Consider the following 26,228-nt stretch of genomic DNA (forward strand, 5'->3'; position numbering starts at 1 on the left):
CTTGCATTATAACATATACCGCCCCTTGAGAGTACCCCCCTCCGACACTTTGCGCTGAAAGTTTTGACATCACCAACCCTCTTCCAACACTCCGTATCTCGTCCAGACCATTAATTTTGCGTTTGTGAGTTCTTTCTTCCGACAAACCATTTTCCAAATTTTCGCTCTAAAAACTTTGACATCAACAGATATATTTCTTCCAGACTCCTCCGACAATCTGTTAATATAAGGAATTATTCCCTATCACGATAAGGGGACGAGGGGGAGGTAGAAATTAATTTCTTTCGTTGATACGTTTCATTCGAGTACCATGAAGTATCTGCAGTTCCTTAACTATCAAATTAACTTATAATGTTACACAATTAAAAGATTACAATATTTCCAAATTTGTTTGCATTAGTGACAAATAACTTTTTCTTTTGTTTGTCAAGAAACACCACTGCAGGTAATAGATTAACGAACATCCGGAAAGATTATACAATCTGTGCAGGAGAAGCAATAAAAAATTTACTTTTTGCAATGTTTTATTGATTTACAAACTAGCTCTGTAACACTTGTATTTCACAAGTTATTGACTTATGAAGAATATTCAATCTGATTAAGTCAGTATGAATTGTGATTTTATTAAACATAACACATAGCCGTGTGTAACCAAAACTTATTTTCTATGAGGACAGTGAATCAAAGCATGTTATGGTCATCCTGGGGTCGTAATTATAGCTGCGAGTTGAATAATGATCAGTTATAATTGCCATATATCCTTTTAAACGTGATTTACCTATTTAAACTAATTAGTTTGTAATACAAATTGGTCAAGCATGTCTATTTAATTGTATATTTGACAATAAGGCTTAGATCACCTTCAAAGTGTGGGAGTCATACATGATTACGCAATAAATGTTACACAGCCGCGCCGATCGGGAAAGGAAATATAATTTACCTGTTTTATTAGGCGATTTGTGGGGAACCTTTAATGAATCCATGAAGGTGCCGATCTAATAGGCGAGTACACGTGTATGGCGCCAAAACAATGAATTGTTACACTAGTTTAAGTACAGGTGCATTAAATGTTTGTTAGGCTTGTACTAATTACTCCAGCTAAGCGTTGTTTGAATTTGTCGAGAAACATTTAAAATGAGGGTAATAATTTAATTAAGCAGGTGTTTTCCGTAACTTTAGCAGTTGGAAAACTTCTCTCTCCCCGTTGCAGTTTTTCAAAAGAAATCCATTACTTTGATTGAATCTGTAATACTCCAGAGTATCATAGTATACGCATTATTGTATCTAAATGAATACATGTAGTTAAGGAGTGGTTGTCACGGATGACAAAATTCGGTAAATGGCACTCCCTTTCTATGGTACAATATTATTCCGGAAGAGTAGTGGAACTGTGATTATGCACCACACATCCCATAAACCGATATCATCAGTTACCGTATGATATAGACTTTTGCGTGCAGTTTGCGTTTGAGACTTTTCCCGTCGATATCGCGTGTGATTATTAGTTGTATACAAAAAGTGACACACAGCACCTGTGTAGACTAAAAGGTACATAATTTATAAGTTAAACGTTACCGAGATGAACGTCCACAAACCGGCATTAATAATTCATTAATTTGTTATACAGTGTCCACAACCAGCACTAAGTAGGTATAGCTAACTTTATTATTGGAGTTACGTAGTCGATTAAATCACTAGGAAACATTTTATAGCAGAATTGCAATTGTCAAATCATCGGATATTAAAGAACTATGTTAATTTTTACATATTTTGCAACAAAATATAATTCGGGCCCGTGAAGTCAACTTGAAATGATTTCGGTTATCTCATAATTTTGCAGCTAAGTTGAAATTTGTGCTAATTTAAAATTTCTTCCAACTTAATACTGATAATCCCTTTCAGTATAATTTTGTGCTCATTTGTGCTTCAAATGACACTCCAACTTCACACATTTCGAATATGTCAGTGTTTGTCACTACAGTGTGAAATTGGAGTATCATCAGAAAAAGAATTACTCATTAACGCGATGAGCACGAAATTTTAAAATAGCAGCACAAAATTCCTTTGAGCATAATTTCTTTCAAGTGGATCCTAATGGACTTCATGGACCTATTGAAATCGAGTTAAAAACATTCAGCCCCTTTCAATTAATAAATAACAAGGCTACAAATCATTAATCATTGAATGTAAACTATCGCATTACCTTCTATGGAAAATACCGAACATGGAAATAATTTAGAACATTAAATAAAACCTTAAACAAAAGAATGCTTATGGCGGTGGCCTAATAGCTAGGGCACTAAGCCTACGAACGCAGGAACCGTGCTTCAATTCCCAGTCCCACCACATCATCTTTCGCGTTTGCTCCATCCATGGGGTCCAGTCACTCTCTAGAAATCAGTATCTGCCCCACGGCATCTCTGGCATTCATGTCAGGTAAAGCGGGGCTAAATACAGTGCCTTTACCTTGTAGAACATCAGAAATGTTCAAAAAGCGAGATTATTATTATAATAAAAGTATGGCAGCCAACATGCTCTCAAACGGTACAAAAACTTAAGAAAAAAGACAAATTATTATGCAAGCTGGTGGTGTTTTCGGTCGCACAAAAACGCACTTAAGTAGCTCGACGTATCGAGTACTTTCCAACTTGTTTTGTCTACTTCATTCAGTATTTTTAATCGTGGATATGGTAATTTACAGTGTATTGTATTTGTAATGATTTTTCTGCCAAGCAATAGCGATTGTTTTGGGACCGCCCGTCATTCCACGCGATAACTCGAGAACGAAAGCGATTTGTTGAATTTTGTTTTCGGCAAGAGAAGATAGCGAAGAGGATCGGTCAAGTTCGCTACTGTTGGGGGGGGGGGGGGAAAAGGGGGATTTTTCCCCCATTTTACCTTTCTAACAAAGCTGTTACGCTGTCGTCCTTTTTTTCTTTTCTCTTCTTAATTAACTTTTATTTATACAGGGTGTCCTAAATAACTGAGATTCCGGGCATAGTAAAACAGTTCCGTTATTCGCAACCCAATCATGTACCTATTCAAATTACATAACTCAAAGTATTGAGTAAAAACGAAAACTGCAAAACGAAACAATTCTAAATATCGTCGCCTTTGCTAACAAAATAAAATTTGGTATAGTGCAGCAACGACGAAATTGAATTTTTTTCTAAGAATCATCGTTGAAGATTTTTGTCTAGATTTTTTTGGCAATCATACTTCAACCTTGTTATTTTCTTATGGCTACCAACTGGGTTTTATACATCAACAAATAGGCCATAAAAAGAGGCTGCCCATCCAAGTAGGACAAGTTTTTTCTTGTTTGTTGTGTCTTTCCTATCTTTGGTTTGACACGACAGTAAGCTTTATTAATTTATTAAATAATTTTTTCACTTACTAGTTGTCTATGCAACAAGTGCCGTAACTCTCCTTTATGTTATAGGTTGTATAACTATCTAACAAATCTGTCATTTATTTGCTTTTATTTATTGAGGTTTTTTTAAATAATTGTGAAATTTTATGCGTTACTTTCACTACTTAATTGAATTTAATTTGCAAAAATTTTCAAATTGGGAAAAAGCGGACATCATTTGTTTTACAAGGTGAGGATTCACTTTCTCAAAAATACGACAATTCGATGTCTTTGAAAACCACTGCAGTATTTTTTATTTCGATCAGCATAAATGAATTAAAAACTCGGAATATCGCAACTTTTTCATTTTTTTCCTCTTACGTTTGCGAAATCTCCCGCAAGTAGTTATTTTATCTGGGACACTCTGACGGTTCCCCGGAGATTGGCGCTAGTTGAATCACTGTACGTGTACAGTCTTGAAAACCCACAAATTTCCGGCGCTCAACTAGACCTCGCAAAAATTAATATTAGTTACAAAAAGTTACCTTACATTTCTTTGTGAAATTGGGTGTTTATATACAGTTTTCGAAATCTTTTCGTTTGTTCCTCAATCTTTCGCAACCGTTCCAGAAACATAAACTTGATTTGTGTTTGACTACCTTTCTTCGGCGTCAATAGTTTCTAAATGTGGGATACATTTTTTAGGCCTAAACGACAAAAACGAAGATGTTTTCAATCGCTTGTAATATGGATGGAAAAAAATGGCAGCCAGTGAGGCAGCTGGAATCTCACTAATTCCACTGCTTAATCACGGCTATTATTTTGTCCACAAATGTATTTAATCACAAAATCTCACTGGGTAATAACTCGAACGCCTTTCTCGTATCAACGGGTGAGTGGCATCGACCGCCTTATGCACTCGAAAGGAGAAGGGACACCTCTCACACCCTCCATAGACCGCTCTTAGTTATCAACCGCCGATTAACTTCGATTGTATTTTTCTTATCAACCGATAATTAAGTGCAGTCAAGTTGTAGTAGAAAATATGTTGAAGCGCGTTTCCTTTTTTAGTATTTTAAGCTCCGTTAAATCTCCTTCTCTTGAGTTCTTAATAAAACGAGTTAAAATGCACCTGTCATGTTCCCAATTCGTAAATAAATAAAATTGCTGCTCATCGATAAGTAATGTGCATACGAATTATGGAAAACATGTGGACAACTACTTACTGTTATTATGGTATAATTAGAAACACATGTATCAACAATTTCTAACTTCTTTAACGTTTATTAAATCGTGGCAAAATAACATAACCTCTTAAGAAATTGAAATCAGGAATGCTACGCACACTTTTGCCAACTTAAGAGTAATAATTAAATAAACACCTCACATTTCGACATAATTATATGAACTTTGTATTAATATTGTACACATTTCGGACTTCTCTCGCAATTTTGTTGTTGAAAACGCTTGATTGAAGTACCCTCTGGCCATTTTTATTAATTTCATAACGTACGTAGCTCGGGGACTAACGACATGTAAACCTTTTGAGCTCCGAAAACCATCTAAAGAAACATCTGTTTCAAATTTCAACCAAATCGGTCGGATAGTGTCGGCTAAATCCTGTTTACAAGAGTCAAATGCCGCATGCACATACACAAAATAACCTCGTATTCGAGTGAACAGTGAACGGTTCGGACGTATTTTTCTCTTTGACTTTGGTTTGTATTACGACGTTCGGCGCTAATCCTTTACCCACCACCTCTTGCCACAGAGGTGTAACCTTATAAAACTAATGCGGCATCTCAAGTCCAATTAAATATGAACACTACGACGAGATCGTTTTCAAACATAGTATCTGCTCCTACATTTCTAAAAAAGACCAAGCCATAATACTCTCGTCTATTGACGGTTCATCAGTGAAAAACTATGTGTTAGTCACTACAGGGAAAAAACATTAACAATGTTTTCGATGATAGAAAATTGATATTACCGTCTAAACGCATAATTTTATCAAATGTATCACCATACCCTACCGAGTAATTGAAAACGAACTGAAAAAGATTAATTTGCAATTGGTATCACCTTTGTCTTTTTTGGTCCAGGAATAGGAGTGGAAGAGTACAATCATGTAGGTATACAATTTTCATAGCCATTGACGAAGATGTAGAGCTAGATTTACTGCCATCTATTGTAATAAGATATGACGACGAGTATAATATGGTATTTGTATCAGATGAAAAAGTAAAATGTTTCAAATGTAAGCAACTAGGACATATTGCTTGAAAATGTGTTCAACCTCTTAACGATAACTTTCCTATGTCGCCTGCAGATCCTTCAAAGACCCCACCCATTCACATCTAACTCAGGAATTTTGGAAGTAACGTCAAACTTGCAAAGGTCAAATGGGGAATTCGCTGAATTAGCACATATTATGGACACCGATATGACAAACCCTGCCAAGAAGTTCATGCAATCCACTAATTTTGCCAAAGCTTCATTAATAACCAAGAAAAGGATGTTTCCAACTCCCTTCTCCACTATATGAATGCTATGATCGAATGGAGCAAGCGTGGTCCAAGGGTAATCGAATATTAGATTTTACTACCTTTACGGATTTTCTAATAAGGGATGTCATTTCTCCCAAAGAGCTATAAACAAGTATAAATTGTGCACAACTCGTGTGCAGATAAAGCGCATTTTTTAAACCGAAATAGCTGCCGACAATCCATTCTTGAGGTATAAGCGAATATACCCGATCACGATAAGAGGTCGAGGGGGAACGCTGTGGTTGGTAGAAATGAATTCCTTTCGTTGAGACCTTTCATTAGAGTACCATGAAGAATAAAACTAGTTCCACTGCCCATCCTCCCCCTCCGCCCCGTACTTTGATAAGAGGACAGAAAGAAAGGCAGTAGTTGGTAGAAAATGGTTCCTTTCGTTGAGACCTTTAATTACTATACAATGAGAGATAAAATTAATTTTTAACCCCCCCCCCCCCTCAGGCCTCGTCGCTCACTGATCTCGAAAAAGAGTCGCACGGGAAAGTTATAGTTTGCCCCATTTCCTAAAGTTTAACTTGGCACCACTAAAGGCATGCGTATGCAAAATCTGAGACCAATTGGTTGTCGTATGTAAAAGCTATGCACGTTTTACTTTCAAAAACAGCATCTCAGGAAATAATTCGTGGTTGGGGGACCCTTTTAGACAGCGAAATTTGATGGCCGTCTGACACCAAGGTATAGGCTACCTACTGCAAAGTAGTTCAAAACGGTAAAAGTGGGTCCGGACGGACGGACGGACAAAACGCAAACACTAGCATATTTTTTTTTAATTCTTAAAAAATGCGCTAAAAAAGATGTAAGCGGTTAATCAATTATTTTAACCGAGACCTCCATAAATAAGAAAGTTGGCATTGCTCAGTCTGCGCATGCACACATCTGATTTTTACTATATGTGATAGGTTTGACTCTATTAGAAGTATCTGTGATTAAAATTTCAATTCAATAACATATATTAATAAATAAGAAAGTTGATATCACGCAGCTGCGCATGCGCAGTTTAATCGTCCAGATTTTTCTTGGCTCAGGTGCCAGAGCTATACGCTACCGAATGCAAAAAGAACGAAGTAAATATCTTGAAAACTGTAGAAGTAGTTAAGTAGTTAAGGCCTCAGACAGACGGACGGACAGAGAAAGTGACTGCAAACCTAACTTCGTTGGAAAATGCGCCAGAAATAGTATGAAAATCACGTGTTACAATACTTTATTGTAATAGTCCTATCTTGTGGGCACTCGTCGCTCTGCTTCAGTCTGCTACTCGTGCCCCAAGATAGTCGTAAACAATAGGTCGCATTGTAACACTTGTCTTTCGGTATACTATTAAGTATAATTATTTCTATAATTATTTGTGAAAAATAGTGCCCACATAGGTGTACAAGATTGCCGGTCACAATTTTAGAAAATGTTAAATAAAACGAAAACCATAACAGATAGATATAGGGAATGTAATAATTGATCGATGTAGAATTTTTTTCGACATTTGAAAGTACAACAAAATAAAGCAGGTTTCATTTGAAAAAACCAATTATTAAATTTAAGTTATTAAACCATTAATTTTAAAACACCCTGTAGAAGGGCGACCAAAATTTAAATCATTCGCATGTGTAGCATCACGCCAGTCTTGTTGATTTTGGAAGAATGTTTGAAATTCAAGTCAACGGAGCCATAGGTTCAGGGCGCTAAAGAAAAGCTTTGATGCTGGGTATAGGAAAATGTGTTATCAAACAACATAGATTTCGATGTAGATTTCGAAAATATAATAAAATATACGGTGTTCTATTTGGAATAAAAAAGTTGCTACCCACATCCGGTAAAACCGGAAGTGAAACGATCATGATAATATTACTTAGATAGATCATGAAAAACTATGTTGGTGTGCAAATTTTCAGATTCAAATTATTAATGGGAGCCTGAATACTTTTAGGCATGATACTACATGTTAAGTTGTAGTATCATGACTTTTAGGTAACTGTTTGCGCGAATCAGCCTGTACACTAACATGGTTACCTATTTGTCGAGTTACGAAGTTTTCTGAACTGTGGTAACAAATGTAGTAGCATTTGTTCGCGGTCATTTTTTAAATACACAAAAATGTAATTATTTTTGGCACAGTCGCCGATCTGCCTCTATTATATTATATATATTTATGCGTATAATAAATATATATAGTGATGTGCAATTCAATTATTCATTTATTTATAAGTATGCAATTGTAGTCAATCAAACAAATCCACCAGTGCCATAACTTCTAAAACTACCTGTTAGCCTTCAAGTATATAAAATGCAAATGGGGGCACCATTACTTATTCTTATTAGTTTATCTTTATGTTAAGGTAACCATTAGCACTATGCCAATAGATTATTACTCAAATGTAAATTAGAAATCTGCTGATTAACCCCGTTTTGCTTTTAGATGATCCCCAAAACGGCGTAGTGTCCCAAAGGTCGACGTTGTCCTCATCTTGTAGTTCGAGTCCTTCTGTTGCATCACTTCACGGAGATATTAAAGGTACGTTTCACGCAAGTTTTATGTAAACGATATGTTTATACCTACTGGTGTGCCCAAGCATGCGTTTGTATGATCGAGGATGAATGAAAAAATTCTTGTTGTCACGACTTTATTGTTTCTACACAAACTGCGGAGATAGTACGTTAAAATGAAAGGTTCGGGTATTTTATGGCTTCGAAAAGCAATATGGGGAAATGTCCTAAGCGTAAATTGGCAATTTTTACTGTAGGCTTCCATTTTATTAGAGATTCCGGGGACGGTTCTAAATGATGATCTTAATTGACTCCGGTGATAGCTTGTCATTCTAGTAATTCATAATTAACTTAATTATTTTCCGATTGGAACTGGAACTTTTGAGATTAGGGGCCCATGATAAGAAGTTTCCTAAAAAACAAAATTGTGCAGAACAGTGTAAAAGTAATACATCTCTAACATTGGCGTATCGTGTTTTACGAAGCATTATACAGTTTTATGCAAAGAGTATTTACATTCAAATTATTTGGTTTGTTTGTTACTTTGTTATCTCAGGATTGGTGAGATGCGTTACCGATAAATTACCGTTAGTACCTAAACACACCAAGAGTTTAAATAACAATACATACCTAAATTGCAACAACGTCGCGACGGTTTACTATGTTATCTTGCCAATACATAAACATACTAACAGTAATCAAATTACTGTCAAATTGATACATATACTGTCGATTGAAAGAGACAGTTGCCCCGGTACGAAGGAGCACGGCAATCTCTTGAAATCGACAATCAATTTGCGCTCGAATTACACACGAGATTTTTTCTACAGTCTAACAGTTCACATATTTCCAAAAATTTAAATTTTTCACTCAAATGAAAGATGTCATTTCCTCGTGGTCATTGGATACTCTGCATTATGCATATTTGATTTATAGTTAATAATGTATTCTTCGTAACGACAAAAGTAATGGACGTAAAATCAGGAATATCGAAGCAATTCACAAGAGCAATAATCTCCAAAAGGTTTCGTTAATACTTGCAGTTACAATTCAGGGACGATATTCAAATCTCCAGGGGTAAATGTTTGGAAGTAGGTCAGTAGTAACGTATCACCTGAGTAACGACAAAAGTAATGAACGTAAAATCAGGAATATCGAAGCAATTCACAAGAGCAATAATCTCCAAAAGGTTTCGTTAATACTTGCAGTTACAATTCAGGGACGATATTCAAATCTCCAGGGGTAAATGTTTGGAAGTAGGTCAGTAGTAACGTATCACCTGAGTAACGACAAAAGTAATGGACGTAAAATCAGGAATATCGAAGCAATTCACAAGAGCAATAATCTCCAAAAGGTTTCGTTAATACTTGCAGTTACAATTCAGGGACGATATTCAAATCTCCAGGGGTAAATGTTTGGAAGTAGGTCAGTAGTAACGTATCACCTGAGTAACGACAAAAGTAATGAACGTAAAATCAGGAATATCGAAGCAATTCACAAGAGCAATAATCTCCAAAAGGTTTCGTTAATACTTGCAGTTACAATTCAGGGACGATATTCAAATCTCCAGGGGTAAATGTTTGGAAGTAGGTCAGTAGTAACGTATCACCTGATTGGTTTGGCACAAGATTGCGCTAGAATTTTCCAATGGACCTTATTTATTGTGCGATAATGAAAAATCCACAATTCTGCGGTTTCCACCAAGAATATTGATGTAGATAGCAATAATCAGGTAGACAATAATGAAAAAAAGATTAAGCCAGAAGGAAAAAATCCTAAAAACCATTATTCAAAGTTGAAGTTGATACAAAATTGTTGGTACATATCGTAAACGGCCTTAGAACTTGTCCACAAAAGCGCGTCAGTGAAGTGTAGAAAACAAATCATAAAAGAAAAACTTCACCAAAATATCATACAGCCATTACATTCCTTAATCAGGTAAACAAAAATGTCGCGCAAAAGTAATGGCGTATTAGAAAAATTCACGAGCAACCACTATTGAAGCAGAATCTCCTCTAAAGGATCAGGTAAAGCTTGTGCGCAAGCTAAAATTTAAGAAGAGATAGAAAGGTACATAGCGTGGCCTCTAGCGGGGAAATAAAGAACTATTGTAAATGAAACGTATAACACTACTAACTGCATCTAAACTGAACGGATTTACAGAGAAAATACATAGATGGCGTAAGAATATTGAATACAAATTTAAAATTCAGATCGTAGAAAAGATACAGCGTATACCTGAAATAACGTTAGTGTATGATTAAGGATAATTAAAAGGAAAATCTAGCATCTCGAAGATTCTTTATTTTCCCAAACTTCCCTGGATACCTCGGCTCTCTCCTTCATTATCGCATGTTTCGTGTACAACACTTACATCTTCATCGACATCCAGAGCTTCTTGAATTTCTTTGATGCGTTGCTTTCCCAAACTCCACGAATTTTACCAAAACTTTTGACTCCCTCAAAATCCTCATTATCCTATGCTTCCTCAATTTTTTCAGAAACCTAAGCTTCCTATTGTCCTTTGTCATGACATCATTGATTTTCTTCATTTTTCGCTTCTTTCAATCCTTCGACTTTTCTTCTTCGTCCACCTTAGTTGCTGATAGCCCTGATTTCCTAAAATACGGTTCTTATGATTTTTTCAGCGTTTGTGGATTTGTCTATTGTTTCGGCTTCTACTATTTCGCAGGCGCGACAATTGTAGAGATATACAAAATTGTTTTCCAAAGAAAGTAAAGAAAGAGCCGCTCAATGTGTAGTATTTCAACAGGTATTCATCAACTATTCCGGGATACCTCAACTGCTTGTCTTCCTCATCTCCTTGCCTGTCTGGGCTTTCTCGCTCTCTCCATATTTTTAGTTGCGCTCGCTCTTTCTCATCCTTCCTCTTATGTTTTTAGCAAATTTTTTAAACAATTTAAAAAACTGTGTTATTATATTGTTTGCGTTATTTGTTCGTCCATCCGGACCCACTTCTGCCGTGTTGAACTACTTTTAGGGGAATGGTCATAGAATCGTAGAATTTTTTGCAATAGGTAGCCTATATCTTGAAGGTGTGCCATACGGCCATCAAATTTCATTATCTTAGGGGGGGGGGGGGCTCTCTCATGCAGTTTTTGAAAGTAAAACGGACATAACTTTTACATACGGTAACCAATTGGTCTAAGATTTTGCATACACATCTTTAATGGTGCCAAATAAAACTTTGAAAATGGGGGAGGGAGCCACGTTCTGTTCTTCATGGTAATAAAAGGTCTCATCGAAATGAAGTGCTTTCTACAAACTAAAACTATCCTGCGCGACTTCTTCGAGATCGGAAAGGGAGTGGGCTTTTGCAAGACCTTCAACTGCTTCATCTTCAACGATTTCATCAATGTCGTCGACTTTTCGTATTTCTCTAGGTCCTTCCTCAATTGTTTACAATTTCTTTGAATCTTCCCATGCTGAGGGGTTCGTACTTCGTTCTTCCACAAAATCGCGTAACATTCAAAACTCACATCATAGCTTTTGGGAAAGTCGAATTTTAATTTCCTAATGAATATTCCATACTCCGCAGGATCGTGTTCTATCATCTTTTCTCGGAAATTATCGTGCGCTTCCTCGACTAAAAAAAAGCGGACGGTTTTAACATCGTCATGGCACGCTTGATTGCAATTTCAAAATTGTAAGTGTAAAATGTCACAAATCGACATATTAGATGTCATTGTATTCAGAATGTCATATTCAGTAGAAGTCTGTAAGGTAACACTAATACAGGGGGTCCCATATAAAATTTAAAAATTGTTATCGTCTCCGGTGAAGTTACAAAAACCACTTGAATTACTCGCTTTAATACATAATTACCTCCCATACACAGTTGTTATATTTCATTTAATTCGGACAAAGACTGTAGACGCTACCGCCTGTAACTTTTTAGCGCATTTTTGCAAATTTATTTGTAAAACGGCAGCTTTTAATCTCACTTTGGCAGTCTGGCTGGCAGTAAATGCGAGCCCGTAGAAGTACGCTTGAAAAAAGACGAGGAGTGTACATCTAACTATCGGGGCCTTCCCACTTTAGGGAAGGGGCTACAAGATATGGGGTTGGCGACATCTGGACGCCATCCCCGAGCGTATTATACTAACCTGGAGATTTTTCAGTTTTTTTCTATCTTCTACAGTTTTTCTCCGATTGTTTTCAAATTGGTGTCGTCGGAAAGATCTTGTCAACGTGCACAACTTGTTTTTGTTTCCTAGGGGCAAAATGAACCACCGTTTGTACGGAACGCTTCGAGGGGTAGTCTACTTTGGGCGCCCAATTGTTTCTTAGAACTCGAATCGCGGTCTCTATTTCTCGTGTCGCCAATAGCAGCTCGAACTATGAGAAGTACCAAAAAATTGAGTACTATTTTGTGCCGGAAATCCGCCAAAATGAGAATTATTGCGGGTGAATGGGACGTCGGAAGTGGGCACCGACAAAGGGAGTAATAGTTGCTCCCGACAAGATCTTACTGATGGTGGAGTCAAAACTTCAAACGCGAATTACGGTTAAATGGAAAGCGGGTACCGACAAACTGAATGTGGTAGGTTTCGACAAGGACTTATTGATGGTGGAATCAACACTGGCTAATAAAACACTGATCTGTCACACAAAAATGCGCTGAAGACCCTTCGGTCTCACACGAGGACTTTGATAATTTTTTTAAATTATACCTCGTATGTCCCAGACCCCACGGTATAACGTTCTCGAGAGTGTTTGGGAAAGAACGATAGAATTTCCCTTTCCTTTTGTTGGGAAAGCATGAGCACCGGGGGATTTTGGGGATATTGAATACCCTCCAGAAACATATCCACAAAAAGTCGATAATCCTTTCTCTATTTCCTCTAGCACTCTCATGGTAGTTTTAAGCCGGGTCCAGACTGAGTAACGTTGCTATATAACTCTGCTATGTAGCTGTTGTTAAAAACATGGTTGCGTCCACACTTAATGTTAGTCAAGATGGACCTTTCAAACGCAGAAGACCAACTCTGTGCAGCAGCAGCGTGCGTAAATTTACTTACCAAGGATAAGAAAAAATCACGAAAAAGGAAGTTTTGGAGTTCGACCTACACTAAGATCAAGAAGTGAATATAGTGGGACTCATTTATTAGAAGATCTGAAACGAGACGATTTCGATCAATTGCGGAAGGGTTACAGGGGAAGCTTTAAATTTCAATGTGCGACACTGGCGACATCAGTCGTTGACATTGTAAATATAGCAAGTATGAACGCGTTTGTCTAGCAGTGCTGCATAACTTCTTTTGATCTTACCGACTCGAGACGGATAAAATCTAGCAAGTTATATAGCAAGGAAATTTACTACATTTAGCCTAAATTTTTGTAACATGTTATATAACTTTGCTATATAGCAATGTTATATAGCAAGTATGGACCCGGCTTTACTGAGAATATCACGTCGGCGTCGAGGCGTTTTTGTGATCGGCTGTTTTGGCAACGCATTCTTTACAATAGTATGAAATTTTTTACCTGTATATGTACTGTACAGTACTAATTATCTACTTGCAATTTAATAGCATAGACTGATAAAACAATCAGTTAGTAAGACACGTAATTTTGTAAACAATTTTTGTGAAGGCCACATAGTAACTCGCTTATCTCATTCATAATACTTAATTGTTGATTATGCATGCAAGTGACAGTAAACTATTATTGGTTTGTTGATAGCTTTTATGGCCAATTCACTACCAGTGTTCGCACAAAAATAAGTGTAACTAAATTTAGGTGTTTGTGTGTTCTCGTGTACCATTTCAGGATTACTTCCAATTCCAAAAATCGTAGGTACGTAATAATACCTATCCCTTAATTACTTTTCGAAGTCATGACGTACTACCTTTCATCCGGTGTATAACGATAGAGCGTGACTGGTAAAAATACGAACTTCCTTTTGCATGTAACAAACTTGATCCACCCTGTTACATATTAGCAAATGACAATGTCTCGTCTTCCTGTAGCACTGATTTTAATCTGCCAGCTATCTTCCATTATCCATACCTATTGTAAGGTGTGCACTTAGGAATTGGCACCGAGTTGCACCAGCAAACGCGTAATTCTGCAGCTCGCAATAGCAAAAGTAGAGCTCATACGGCAATATTAGCGACGAAAGCTATCACGGCTGATAAAAAGGAAAACGTAATATCTGATACGGTAATGGGGGGACACTCAAGGTCCCATAAAAAACGTGCGCGAGAGTATCGTAAAAAGTGTATAAACTTAAACGTAGTATCGACTGACAATTCGCCGAACTCTACGATGGAAACGCCGAAATTTACTCCAAGCATTAGTGAGGTAAAAAACAAGCCAGATGAGGACGTGAATAAAAATTGTGAGACTGAAAATGAATTGAAAGCATTGATCGACAACAAACTTTTAGATAAGGCACAAACTAACTATAGAGTTGAATCTCCTGAAACGGTAACATTAAATGAAAGGCGAAATTCGGGTACAGTAGTTAAAAGCAAAAGTTTAGATGACGACGATCACGTTAAAATCATAGAAGTATCGGAGACTAGCGAATGTGATGATAAAATCTCTTCGCAGTGTAACGCGTTGATAACGGAAGCAAATTCTGATGTTGAATGGGAAGAAACCATCGAAATGGCGCCCGAACCTTCAGAAAAACAGTACGGTGATATATTGAGCTCGGTATCCTCTCAGCTCCAACGTAAACCGGAGTTAATTCAAATAAATTTAATCACTCCAGAAGACCGTACAACGCTTTCAGACGAAATTAATCTTGTAACTTCACCTGCAGACGGCAGTGAACAATTACAGAAAAAAGAAGGTTACAAGGAAAGAAAAGCTCGGAAACGTGCGGCGATTGCTGAACACTTTATGCCTGTATTACAGCAACCTCGTTATTTAGACGTAATTAAGGAAGAAAGTAGCGACAACAGCGATCGCGATTCTACACACAATGGCGTGGAACAAAAGCGTATTATGAGAGTGCAGGAGTTACCAGGTTCATATACCAAAGGGGTTGTAGATTGCGGAGGGAATTTGCAACGGGCTGTAAATGTGGAAGGTAGTTGGAGTACGTCTTTAACCGAAAGAAGTATTTCTGACACGGAGTTCGTTTACATAGACGACAGTGATGAAATGTCAGAGTCTGAGGAAAACAGTAATAATCTCAGTTGCGATGTTGTAAAGTGTGAAAATGAGATACTGCCACCTGCGTCTCAATTAACACCACCTCCAACGCCTGATAATGTAACTCCTCAAAATGAAATGATGACAAATAGTGCACTATGTGACGGAAGTGAGAATAAGCTCCAGTTTTCCATAACTGAAATAAGCAAGGATGACGTCAATAGCCCGCCGGCTCTAAGAGAGTTGTGCTTAAAAATCTTGGCTACACTTCCCTTTGGTGCTGAAATTTTGGAAGAATTAGCGCAAGTTTCACAAGGACTAGAAGAATTAACGAGCGGTTGGCAATCGCAATTATCTTGTTCGTTACAAACACTGCTTAAGCATTTCCCTTCATCAGTAACACCCTCGTTAATGCTAAAACATTATAATGAAAGGGATACTAACGATTCTTTTACAGTTCCAGCAGCAAGAAAGGAAATGCCCCTTAATCCCTACGAAAAGTGGGTCGGTATACCTACGCAAGATCCTAAAGTGATAGTGTGTTTATCGCCAACGCAAAAGTCGCATTTAGAAACAACAAGCATTGTACCGAATGAGGCCGGCAAATTGCTTGAATTACATCAAATGTATTTAAATAGGCGGGGATATCACGAGGAGAACTCGAATGAGCGCGATGAGCATGGCAAAATTACTAAATTGTCTTCAGAATTAGACGCTTTTAATGAAAATTTATCTCAACCTAGAAAAGTCAGTAATAGACTCTTGGCAATCATCCGAGAATCCTCGAGTTCGGACCGTAGTTCAAACGTTGAGACGCAACCAGACAGGAAAAGAAATCTATTAAACAACGTTAAATGTAATTTAAATTCTGTTATGGATGCGACGTCTGATACAAAACCTGCACATAAATTTCTCGAATACTCGAATCTGCGAGACAAAAGCGCGAGTGTACCGGAACTAAGTCATGAGTCTAAAAACGCAACTGCCTCAAGAACATCAACGGAAAGTCGCCTAAATGAAAGCAGGCGAATGCAAAGCTCCGTTGAGAATATTGCTCGGTCTGTAGATATATCCCACCGTCGCTTTTCTTTGCCACAGGAGGTCTATCAACGTCAACTTCAGTATATTCGCGAAAAGGAAAAGGAGATACAAGTCGAAATAGAAAAGTTGGAAGAAGAGAAAAAGAAACTTTTATTCGAAATGACATCAGAAGTGCCCCCGAAACAGTTCGAAACTAGTCAATATCATATATCAAAGAAGGGCGACATCGCGATTCACAACGACGAAAATGTACCCCTAACAAACGGCGCCGAACAGAAAGCAAGTGCCACGGGACCTACGGAAGTTTTCCGCCAGCAAATGTACAACGAGTACATGCAAAAGGTCGCGGATCGGGAGGAAAGGAAACTGCAAAAGGTAATCAAAATCACATCTTCTCGAACGGTACAAAACGACGAACTAATTGAAAGTAATAATAACATTTGTGAAGTAACGCACGTGAGTGGTATAGAAAACGAATTTATGGACAAAGTTAAGGAAAGATTGCAGAAACACGGATTAAAACGGGATGATAGCGAGGAATTCGTTCATTTATCAGAAGATCGAGAGGATAGCGCGGAACCGGTGTTAGTTATTGACGGTGATTCGGTGAAACATTCGAAAGAACTTCCGAAACATCTACAAGAATTTGTTGATATAACAAGGCGAGCTGCAGAAACCTCAGAAAACGACACTAAAGAGGGTGAGTGGTGGGATTTCGTTGTCATGGCACTAACCCTAACTTCGTGTTTCTTTTTCTATATTAATCATTAATTTATTGTTGTGTGTCTTGTGCGATTGCGAATGTCCACTAACGTTCTAAATATAAATGCTGAAATTAATCTTCTAATGGCGTGTTTACGAACTTCCACGACTAGATAAAAATAGCAATTAATTTTTAAGTTTGCCAAACTGAACGCTAATGGCCATTTATGAAAAGCAAACATTTTATGGAAGAAAATAAACGAGGGAGGCCGCTTTAATTATTAGCGTACCTGCAACTCCCATTTATTTCGGTTTCGTTTTCGGAATGAAGGGGAGTTTGACATAAAATTTAATGTCACTTTCAGAATCATGTTTATGTTTCGACGGTTCAGAAATTTGTGCCAAATGTATCGTTTAAAAGTAACCTTGCTGATTTATGTGTAATAAAAACAATTTCCTGCCGGACGTTCACAATTTGATTCTAAGCATGCTTAAATATTACGTAACTGAAAAATTATGATCTATTTTTATTCAAGTGGGTGCATATTATTTCAGTCGAAAAAAATTTTATTATTTATTTGATGATGATAGGTGAGCCACAATAAGTAGTATTATAAATAATTCACTGCGATAAATTAATGAGTTAAATATACATTTGATTTAATTATTTATTTAACCGATTAATCAATTGATACCTAATGACATAAACACACGTTAAGAATTTAATGTAATTCAGTAATTAGATAGGAGGTAGATACGAGGTGTTCCAAATTTTGAGGTTGTTATATTGCTATGCGCATTAAAGTACAGTAATGAGGAATGTGTATCCCAACTTTCGTAGTGTTTGGTCTCTAATGCTTCTCTGATCTGTGCTACTATTATTAGAATGCCGAGATTATTTTAGGTACTCGAATCGGGAAGCTTTCAGTATTGTCATGTAAACTCTTCTGAAGACCCATATCAGCCCAATAATACTATAGTCCAGGAAATAGAGACTGAAAATGGACCATTTCCTGCAAAACGAGAAGTAGTTCCAATGTTTTTTCCATGTGATGAAAGAATATCTGGTGGTTAAGAATCCAAGTTTTCGACCTCCCACCACTTGTGCTTCCCCCGTACCACCCTTAAAACCAAAGAAATTTGGTTGGTTTTTTAGTTTTTCAATCATATCTTTTTATAGATTCATTTTACAAAAAAAAATATTGTTATCAGAAATTGTAGACTATAAAATTCTACACAACTTTGATATACACTACTTCTTTGTGAAATGTTTATTAAACACGATATAGAGCTTCAGAGTTGCTTATATTTTTAAGAATTCTAAAATTTGTATGTAGATGTTTTAACCAAATTTTATACTTCATCTTTATAATTAAGAGTTTTATTAGAAAATATCTTAAACTTATCGTGGTATAAATCCCCCTGCGCTACACCGTTACCAAAGGCGATGTATAATAATTCAACCTTCAACCCTTGCTAGTGGGGATATTTGAATCACTGTGAGATTGTAGGGTTTTCTAATATACGTTTGAAACAAAAAAATTATCTCACTTCAGTTCAGCTTCATCCTTCAAATCCTTCATCCCCCCGCCCCTCCCCCCAACCGCGGTAGGAATAGATATTTAAAGAGGAATAGAAAACATATATAATAAGCGTTGTACTCTCTGACTAACTTCACAATCGCCACAAGAGCGTTTAAATATCTATTCCTACCGCGCGAGGGGAGGGGGTGAAACTGAACTGAAGTGAGATAATTTTTTAATTTCAAAAGTATATTAGAAAGCGCTACAATCTCACAGTGATTCAAATATCCTCACTAGCAAGGGTTGCAAGTTTAATTATTATGCATCCCCTTTGGTAAGGGTGCAGGGTAGAGGGATTTATACCACAATACATTCAAGATATTTTCTCATAAAACTCTTAATTATAAAGATAAAGTATGAAATTTAGTTAAAACATCTACATAAAAATTTCAGAATTCTTCAAAATATAACCAACTTTCAAGCTCTATATCTTTTTTAATAAACATTTCACAAAAAAGTAGTGTGTATGAAAGTTATGTAGAATTTTATGGTCTACAATTTCTGATGACAATATTTTTTTCTAAAGTGAACCATTAAAAAGATATGATTGAAAAACTAAGAAACCAACCAAATTTCAGGGGTTTTGGGGGTGGTACGGGGGAAGCACAAGGGGTGGGAGGTCGAAAACTTAGATTCTTTACCACCAGATGACTGTCTATGACATGCAAAAGAAATTGAAACTACTTCTCATTTTGCAAGTTAAAACCCTCTATTCCCTGGACTACTAGAATTTGATCCGAAATTGAATGGAAAAAAGTACCTATTTCAGCTTTCAGGGCCATATTGGAAAATACCTCAAAATCTCTCAAAGTAACCTTGAGATTGCAAATGCCCAGGGTTAAAATTGTCCCTCATCTCAGTTTCTGTAAAGCACCGACTTTTTTTTTCACCAGCATATGTCCGGTTAAACTCAACCGATTTGGATGAATCTTTTTACCACCCGCACGTTAGTAAGGGCAGGCTCGAATTTACAGCTTGCGGGGCCCCCAAGCACGCGACATTTGAACTGGGCCGAGGACCCCCTTGGGTCGGGAGCCCACAATCACGTGCTAGGTATTGCATTGGGGTAAAAAAAGACCCCCTTTTTTTTGACAGAAACGCACATTTTGAAGCACCAGGAATCCGTATCAAACAAAAACCTCGATGATGTCGGCTTGCCTGTCGGTCTGTTTGTCTGTACTCTCATTTCCGGCTAAACGGATGAACCGATTAGGACCAAATTTGGTACACATATTCTTAGACATAAAAGAAAGAGCTGCAGCGGTTTCGGGCAGAATTGCACATACGCAGGTCTGCGGGTGGTATCTGTGCTGACCACAGCATATTTTTTAAACTTTATCAAAGTACAGCTTTCCCCTTTATGGTTTTTGAGCTACAATAGGCGTGAAATAGGGTCTTTGTATTATGGCATATAATATCTTTTGGTAGTGCACATTTTTACTTTTTGATTGGCGGGCCGGAGCGCTACTGTAATCCTAAATATGCCCCGAAGCATCAAATAAACGTCTGGAAAAATTACAACCTAAAATTGGTACATTGGTGACAATTCAAACTGTTCCATTAATTTTCAAAATTGCACTATATTTTTAAAGTTATACAGGAAAATCATGTACTTTTTGATCCTTCGAGCCGGATAAGAAACTACAAAACGAGAGAACCAATATTGATTCTAGAAATTACTGGCGTTTTTCCGTCACCGATTGGAAAATACAGTCCATTAATTATTACTTCTTTTAACTGAACCAGAAAATCATTTACAGTTTGTTTTTTTCTTATAGCAATGTGGTGTTAATTACTTGTATCGTTTATGCCTTACACACATTGACATTACATTCTTTCATAATAATATAGGACTATCCTAACTTGTAACACCTTGCTTCATATCAGGATTTATCTGATTAATCCATGATTAAACAGTGTATAATTTTGTTAATACTATGCGATCAAAAATGAGTTGCTGTCGTATCCTTTGGGTGTCTTGTGTACATGGGAAATCGTACTTTGAACGTCCAAAGGCGACTCGACAGCAACTCATTTTTGATCGCCCCTTATTATATTAAAGACTGAATTGAAGAAACACGTTTAAACCGGAACTAAGCAAAAACTTTATTTGAACAACACAATGATCACAGGGAAACGTGTTCGTTTTTTGAAATTTCTTGTGACTTTTGGTATTTTTTCAAATTGATTTGATTAGTCATTAACAGTCATACCTGAATATTTTTCGCTTGTATTTGATACTCAATAGGTTACTATAGTTTATGAGTAACTTCCAGCACTCGCCATAGAAATGTAATAATTCCATATTAACGAATGCAAATATGCTTAAATTTGGACCACCTTGTACCTATCATACTGATTTACTATTATAACGTTATAATAAGTAGTTTTTACGAGTATAAGTATAGGTAGTAGATTTTTTTGTGATCTCATTTATTCAGATATTATACCAAATAAATGTAGGAAACAGCAAGTCTAGTAAGGAAGCTCGAAGGATAAACCGAGTGCTTAGTAGAAATCGGCAACAGATTAGCGGTAGCCTGCTCCATGAAATAGACTCGGATTTGATATTATCTCGAGGGTTTCTTCTGAAACAAGGTTTGTTTGTGACGTTAAACTGTGTTCATGTTCATTGTCATATCGTATTATGCTCAAAAAGAATTGATTACCTACTGAAATAATAATTTATTTATTGTATATTACGTTAACCTTTCGCGCTTAATACCTACATTCATGTTATGTTATTAGTTTTATTTGATATGGCTAATGTTGCGCTATTACAGCTAACAAAATGTTTGTGTATAATCATGCCCACGGTTTGGGTATATGAGGGCGAACAATTTTTGCGATCGTCGAATGATAAAGGAAATCAGATTTCTCTGCAAGTATGTATTCGAATTTAACAATTTACGAATAAAAATAGAAGAAAAGTCGGCAACACTGGATAGTAGACCGGGAGATGGTGACACTTTTTGTGGTGTGATTTGCTACAAGTATGGCGACCATTCAAAGGTTTAATTAAGTACTCCTCAAAACGAAAATGGTGCTAACTCTCTGGGAGTGGGGCCGTTATTGCGTGACGATTGTTTAAACATGTCGGAAAATTTAATGATTTTGGACAATTTGCTACACAAAATTCTTTGGATTTTCTGGTAGTCGGTGACAAAACAAATGACGGAAACGAAATGCCATACTTTTCCGGTGGGCCTTATATAGCCCGCCATACTCATTTGAACGTGTCGATTGTTTTATTTTTTTTTGGGTGATTTGCTACAAGCTCATTTTTTTATGAGCATCAAGTCCTCAATCAGTCATTCACGAAAATCAACCTGCCATACCGCACCGACGGGCCCGGATAGCCGCCATACCGGCGCAACGATGTCGTTTTTGTTAATAATTTTGGGTGATTTGCTACAGTATGGCATTTGGATGTGCCATACTCATCTTGAAGGCTAAATATGGCACCATACTCGAAAATCTGTTCCTAAAACATCTTTGTACTATAACTGCAGCAAGCATGGAACCTTGAAAACGATCTTCTCGCGAGCTTCAGAGAAATGATTTTATTATTAAAAATTGATAACACAATCCATTCAAAAGAATAATTGTTATAAATTGATTAACTTATCCCAACAAGGTATAACATCGTACTCGCGTTTAACAATTACTCGTCATCGGTATCGGATTCCTCAACATCGTCATCGGTCTCTTCTGTTTCGTTTCCATTGCCATACTGTAGCAAATCGCCCAAATTTTCCGAAAATTCTTACATTTTTGAAAAAATATTATACATAATTGGCCCATGCCACAGGTATGGCGTATCGAAATTTCTATTTCTGACTCTAAAAATAACTGGTGGAAAAATGTATAGGGTGTAGCAAATCGCCCAAAATTATTAACAAAAATGACACCTTTGTGCCGGTATGGCATTTCGTTTCCGTCATTTGTTTTGTCACCGACTACCAGAAAATCCAAAGAATTTTGTGTAGCAAATTGTCCAAAATCATTACATTTTCCGACATGTTTAAACAATCGTCACTCAATAACGGCCCCACTCCCAGAGAGTTAGCACCATTTTCGTTTTCAGGAGTACTTAATTAAACCTTTGAATGGTCGCCATACTTGTAGCAAATCACACCACAAAAAGTGTCACCATCTCCCGGTCTAAAGAGGACACCTTAGCGAGCGACGTATTATTCGCGTTACCACATAATAATGATACATAATAAAAACGAAATGTCCCGGGTTAGCTCAATAATTCATTTTCAGCTGCTACTGGTCAGAAACCTGTCGTATTCACCTTTGGTCCCGCTTTTTTAGCTATGCATTCGTAATTTGGTCCACGTTATAACTTCAGAGCGCTCCGCAAATGGAGGAAACACACTTTAAATTTCAACTCTGAATAAACAAATCTCCTGCACATATAAAACTCTGGTAATTTCTAAAATGTACACGTCAAATGCCCCTTAAAATATGCAAACAATCTTACCTACTTTAGTCTAGCGAATAATTTGATTTACTTTTTCAATAAATTTCGTTATCTGGATTAAGAGTCTGTACATCATTAATAAAATGTAAGCAAAAAAAGAACAAGATAAACAGTAATCGTAAACGATTTACATAAAGCGCATTTCCACTTGCATTCATTTCCCATTTGTAAGATGCAACTTCTATTAAAATCGTAAAAATCCGACCACAAATATGAAAGATAGCGTTGCACATGGGCAATCCACTTTTGACGTGCTACTTCAATTTCAGTTTATGAGAAGAATTTCATTTCAATGCTTTTCTAAATAAGAAAGTTGGAACTGCGCATGCGCAAATCTAAATTTTGAAACTAATGTTAGATTTTCCTTTGTTCCAAGCGCCTAAGTATCAAATTTCACTTAAATACTTCCATAGATAAAAAAAGTTGGCACTGCGCATGCGCAAAATAAAATTTTGAAACTGGCGCTAGATTTTCCTTTATTCCAAGTGCCTATGTATCACATTTCATTTAAATTCTTCCATAAATAAAAAAGTTGGCACTGCGCATGCGCAAAACCAAATTTTAAAATTGGCGTTTGATTTTCCTTTATCCCAAGTGCCTATGTATCAAATTTCGTTTAAATTCTTCCATAAATAAAAAAGTTGGCACTGCGCATGCGCAAAACCAATTTTGAAATTGGCGGTTGATTTTCCTTTATTCCAAGTGCCTATGTATCAAATTTCATTCAAATACTTTTATAAGTAAAAAAGTTTGCAATTCGGTTTATAAATGGTCGAGATGCGAAAAGGGCACTGTGAATTTTGAATCGATTCGATTCAACTTTTGGCATTGCGTATTATATGGCTAAAGCTATGCCCATATTGAATTTCATGCAATTCAGTTCATAACTAACGGAGATGTAAAAGCGATCGAACATTTCTAAACAAAGTTATCGTTCACACGGACAGATAGATGGACAGACAGACAAAGGAACAGACGGAGAGACCAACCAGGCAGGCGACAGATAGCAATGCAAAATTATAAACGATCTCTAGGATCGTTAATAAACGGCAAAAGTGTAAAATTATGGAACATGTAAAAAACGGTTTTTTGTTTTTTTTACAATAACTTTTTTTGTAAGCGGTACAGAAAAAATTCCTTCCTTGGTACAAGACTCGACACCATAACGAACCAAATAGCGAAAAAAGTAGAACAATAGCTCTTAAGATAAAGAACTAGTAGCGTCGCAAAACGAGCGGACGGACGGACGAACGGACGGACAGCCGGACGGACGGACGGACGGACAAAGTGGCCACAATAGCGCATTTTTTTTTATTTTTGTGGAAATGCGCTAAAAAGTGGAAATGTTACAATTTTTTTCTATAATCACAGTTTAAAACGGTGTGAGATATATTTATTTTGTTTACCTACTGCTTTGAATACCTATATTTTATATTCAATTTACAGCCTAGTGCCTACTGTCAAATTTGTGTAAGGTGGGTTGCATGAGTATCAGGCATATCAATGCATTGACGTAGAATTGAACATGAACATATGTGTTTTATATTCAGGAGATTTGTATTTTCAGAGTTGACATTTACGCACTGTACAAGGTGAGTCAACGATTGCGCGGAGTAACTTAATGCCTTGAAGATAAGATTTTTCGATGGAGTACTTTTGTATTATGATATAGTTGAATATTCTTCACATTTTGAAAATATTTGGAATTATACAGGGTGCGCCCACAAAGTAGAGCGCCAAAATGGTACATTTCTTTAAATAGAACCCCCGTATTTGAATGCATTTTTGAATTCTACGTGTAATTGTACGTCTTTTTTTATTATATGGTTAATATCCGAAAAACTGGTAGTTTTAAAGATAATTCGATTTGTAAGAAAAGTTGGGCATTTGCAAGCGTCAGTATATTGTCAAAATTATTACTTAATTTTTGATTCCAAGTTTTATATCTTTTATCCTGGGTTAAGTAAAAGTCAAATAAATACTATGAAACATTAAAAAAATAGCTTACAGGGTGTTTTTTTGGTAGGCCCAAAGTTGCAAAACTTCATATCAAAAATCTCACCCTCATCTTTTAGCTCCTCCAAAAACCTTCAACTTTTAATAATAATGTCCTATACCTATCTCTGATATTTTTCAAAATATCTTGGTTTTTCTGGTTTTTATATTCTAATCTTAAATAAGTTATATGTAATTTACATAATAACGAGGTGGCCATCCACAAAAAGGCAATTTTTATCTATCTCGTCCAAAACGAAAATCATATCGATTAATTTATTTTTCAAACAATTTATTTTAAGTCCAAAAACTGGAAAATAAGTAAAAACATTTGACTACAAAGCAAATTTAATTTAACCCCTAATGTCATCCAGTTAGTGATATTAGTTTCATTTTTTTTTCATATTCACCTCGTTATTATGTAAATTAGAACGCATTTCAGATTAAAATATAAAAACTAGGAAAACCAAGATATTTGTTTATGTTTTTACTATCAAATTTATTCTCCAGTTTTTAGACTTAAATGAATTATTCGAAAAATGAATTAATAAATATGATTTTAGCTTTGGACGAGGGAAATAAAAATTGCCTTTTTTTGGATGGCCACCTCGTTATAATGTAAATTACATATAACTTATTTAAGATTAGAATAGAAAAACCAAGATATTCTGAAAAATGTCAGAGATAGGTATAGGACATTATTATCAAAAGTTGAAGGTTTTTGGAGGAGCTAAAAGATGACAGAAAAATATACAGGGTGAGATTTTTAATATGAAGTTTTGCAACTTTGGACCTACCAAAAAAACAGCCTGTAAGCTATTTTTTTTAATGTTTCATAGTAGATGTATTTACTTGATTTTATTTAACCCAGGATAAAAGATATAAAGCCTGGAATCAAA

General features: G+C 36.4%; 1 protein-coding gene across 10 annotated transcripts in view; it reads left to right on the forward strand.

The window, feature by feature from the left end:
• LOC116168956 overlaps positions 1-26,228 on the forward strand; it is a gene marked incomplete at its 3' end in the record, with an annotated part of 104,221 nt that overhangs the window by 17,435 nt on the left and 60,558 nt on the right. For 6 of the 10 annotated variants that reach the window (XM_031484978.1, XM_031484977.1, XM_031484979.1 and 3 more), the window contains 3 exon segments: positions 8,324-8,419; positions 14,447-17,260; positions 21,309-21,443. In XM_031484978.1, coding sequence (XP_031340838.1) covers positions 8,324-8,419; positions 14,447-17,260; positions 21,309-21,443 — 3,045 coding nt within the window. 10 annotated transcript variants of the gene reach the window in all.

This window comes from Photinus pyralis, unplaced genomic scaffold (assembly GCF_008802855.1).
Source record: "Photinus pyralis isolate 1611_PpyrPB1 unplaced genomic scaffold, Ppyr1.3 Ppyr1.4_LG4, whole genome shotgun sequence".
NCBI classification, from domain to species: Eukaryota; Metazoa; Arthropoda; class Insecta; order Coleoptera; family Lampyridae; genus Photinus; species Photinus pyralis.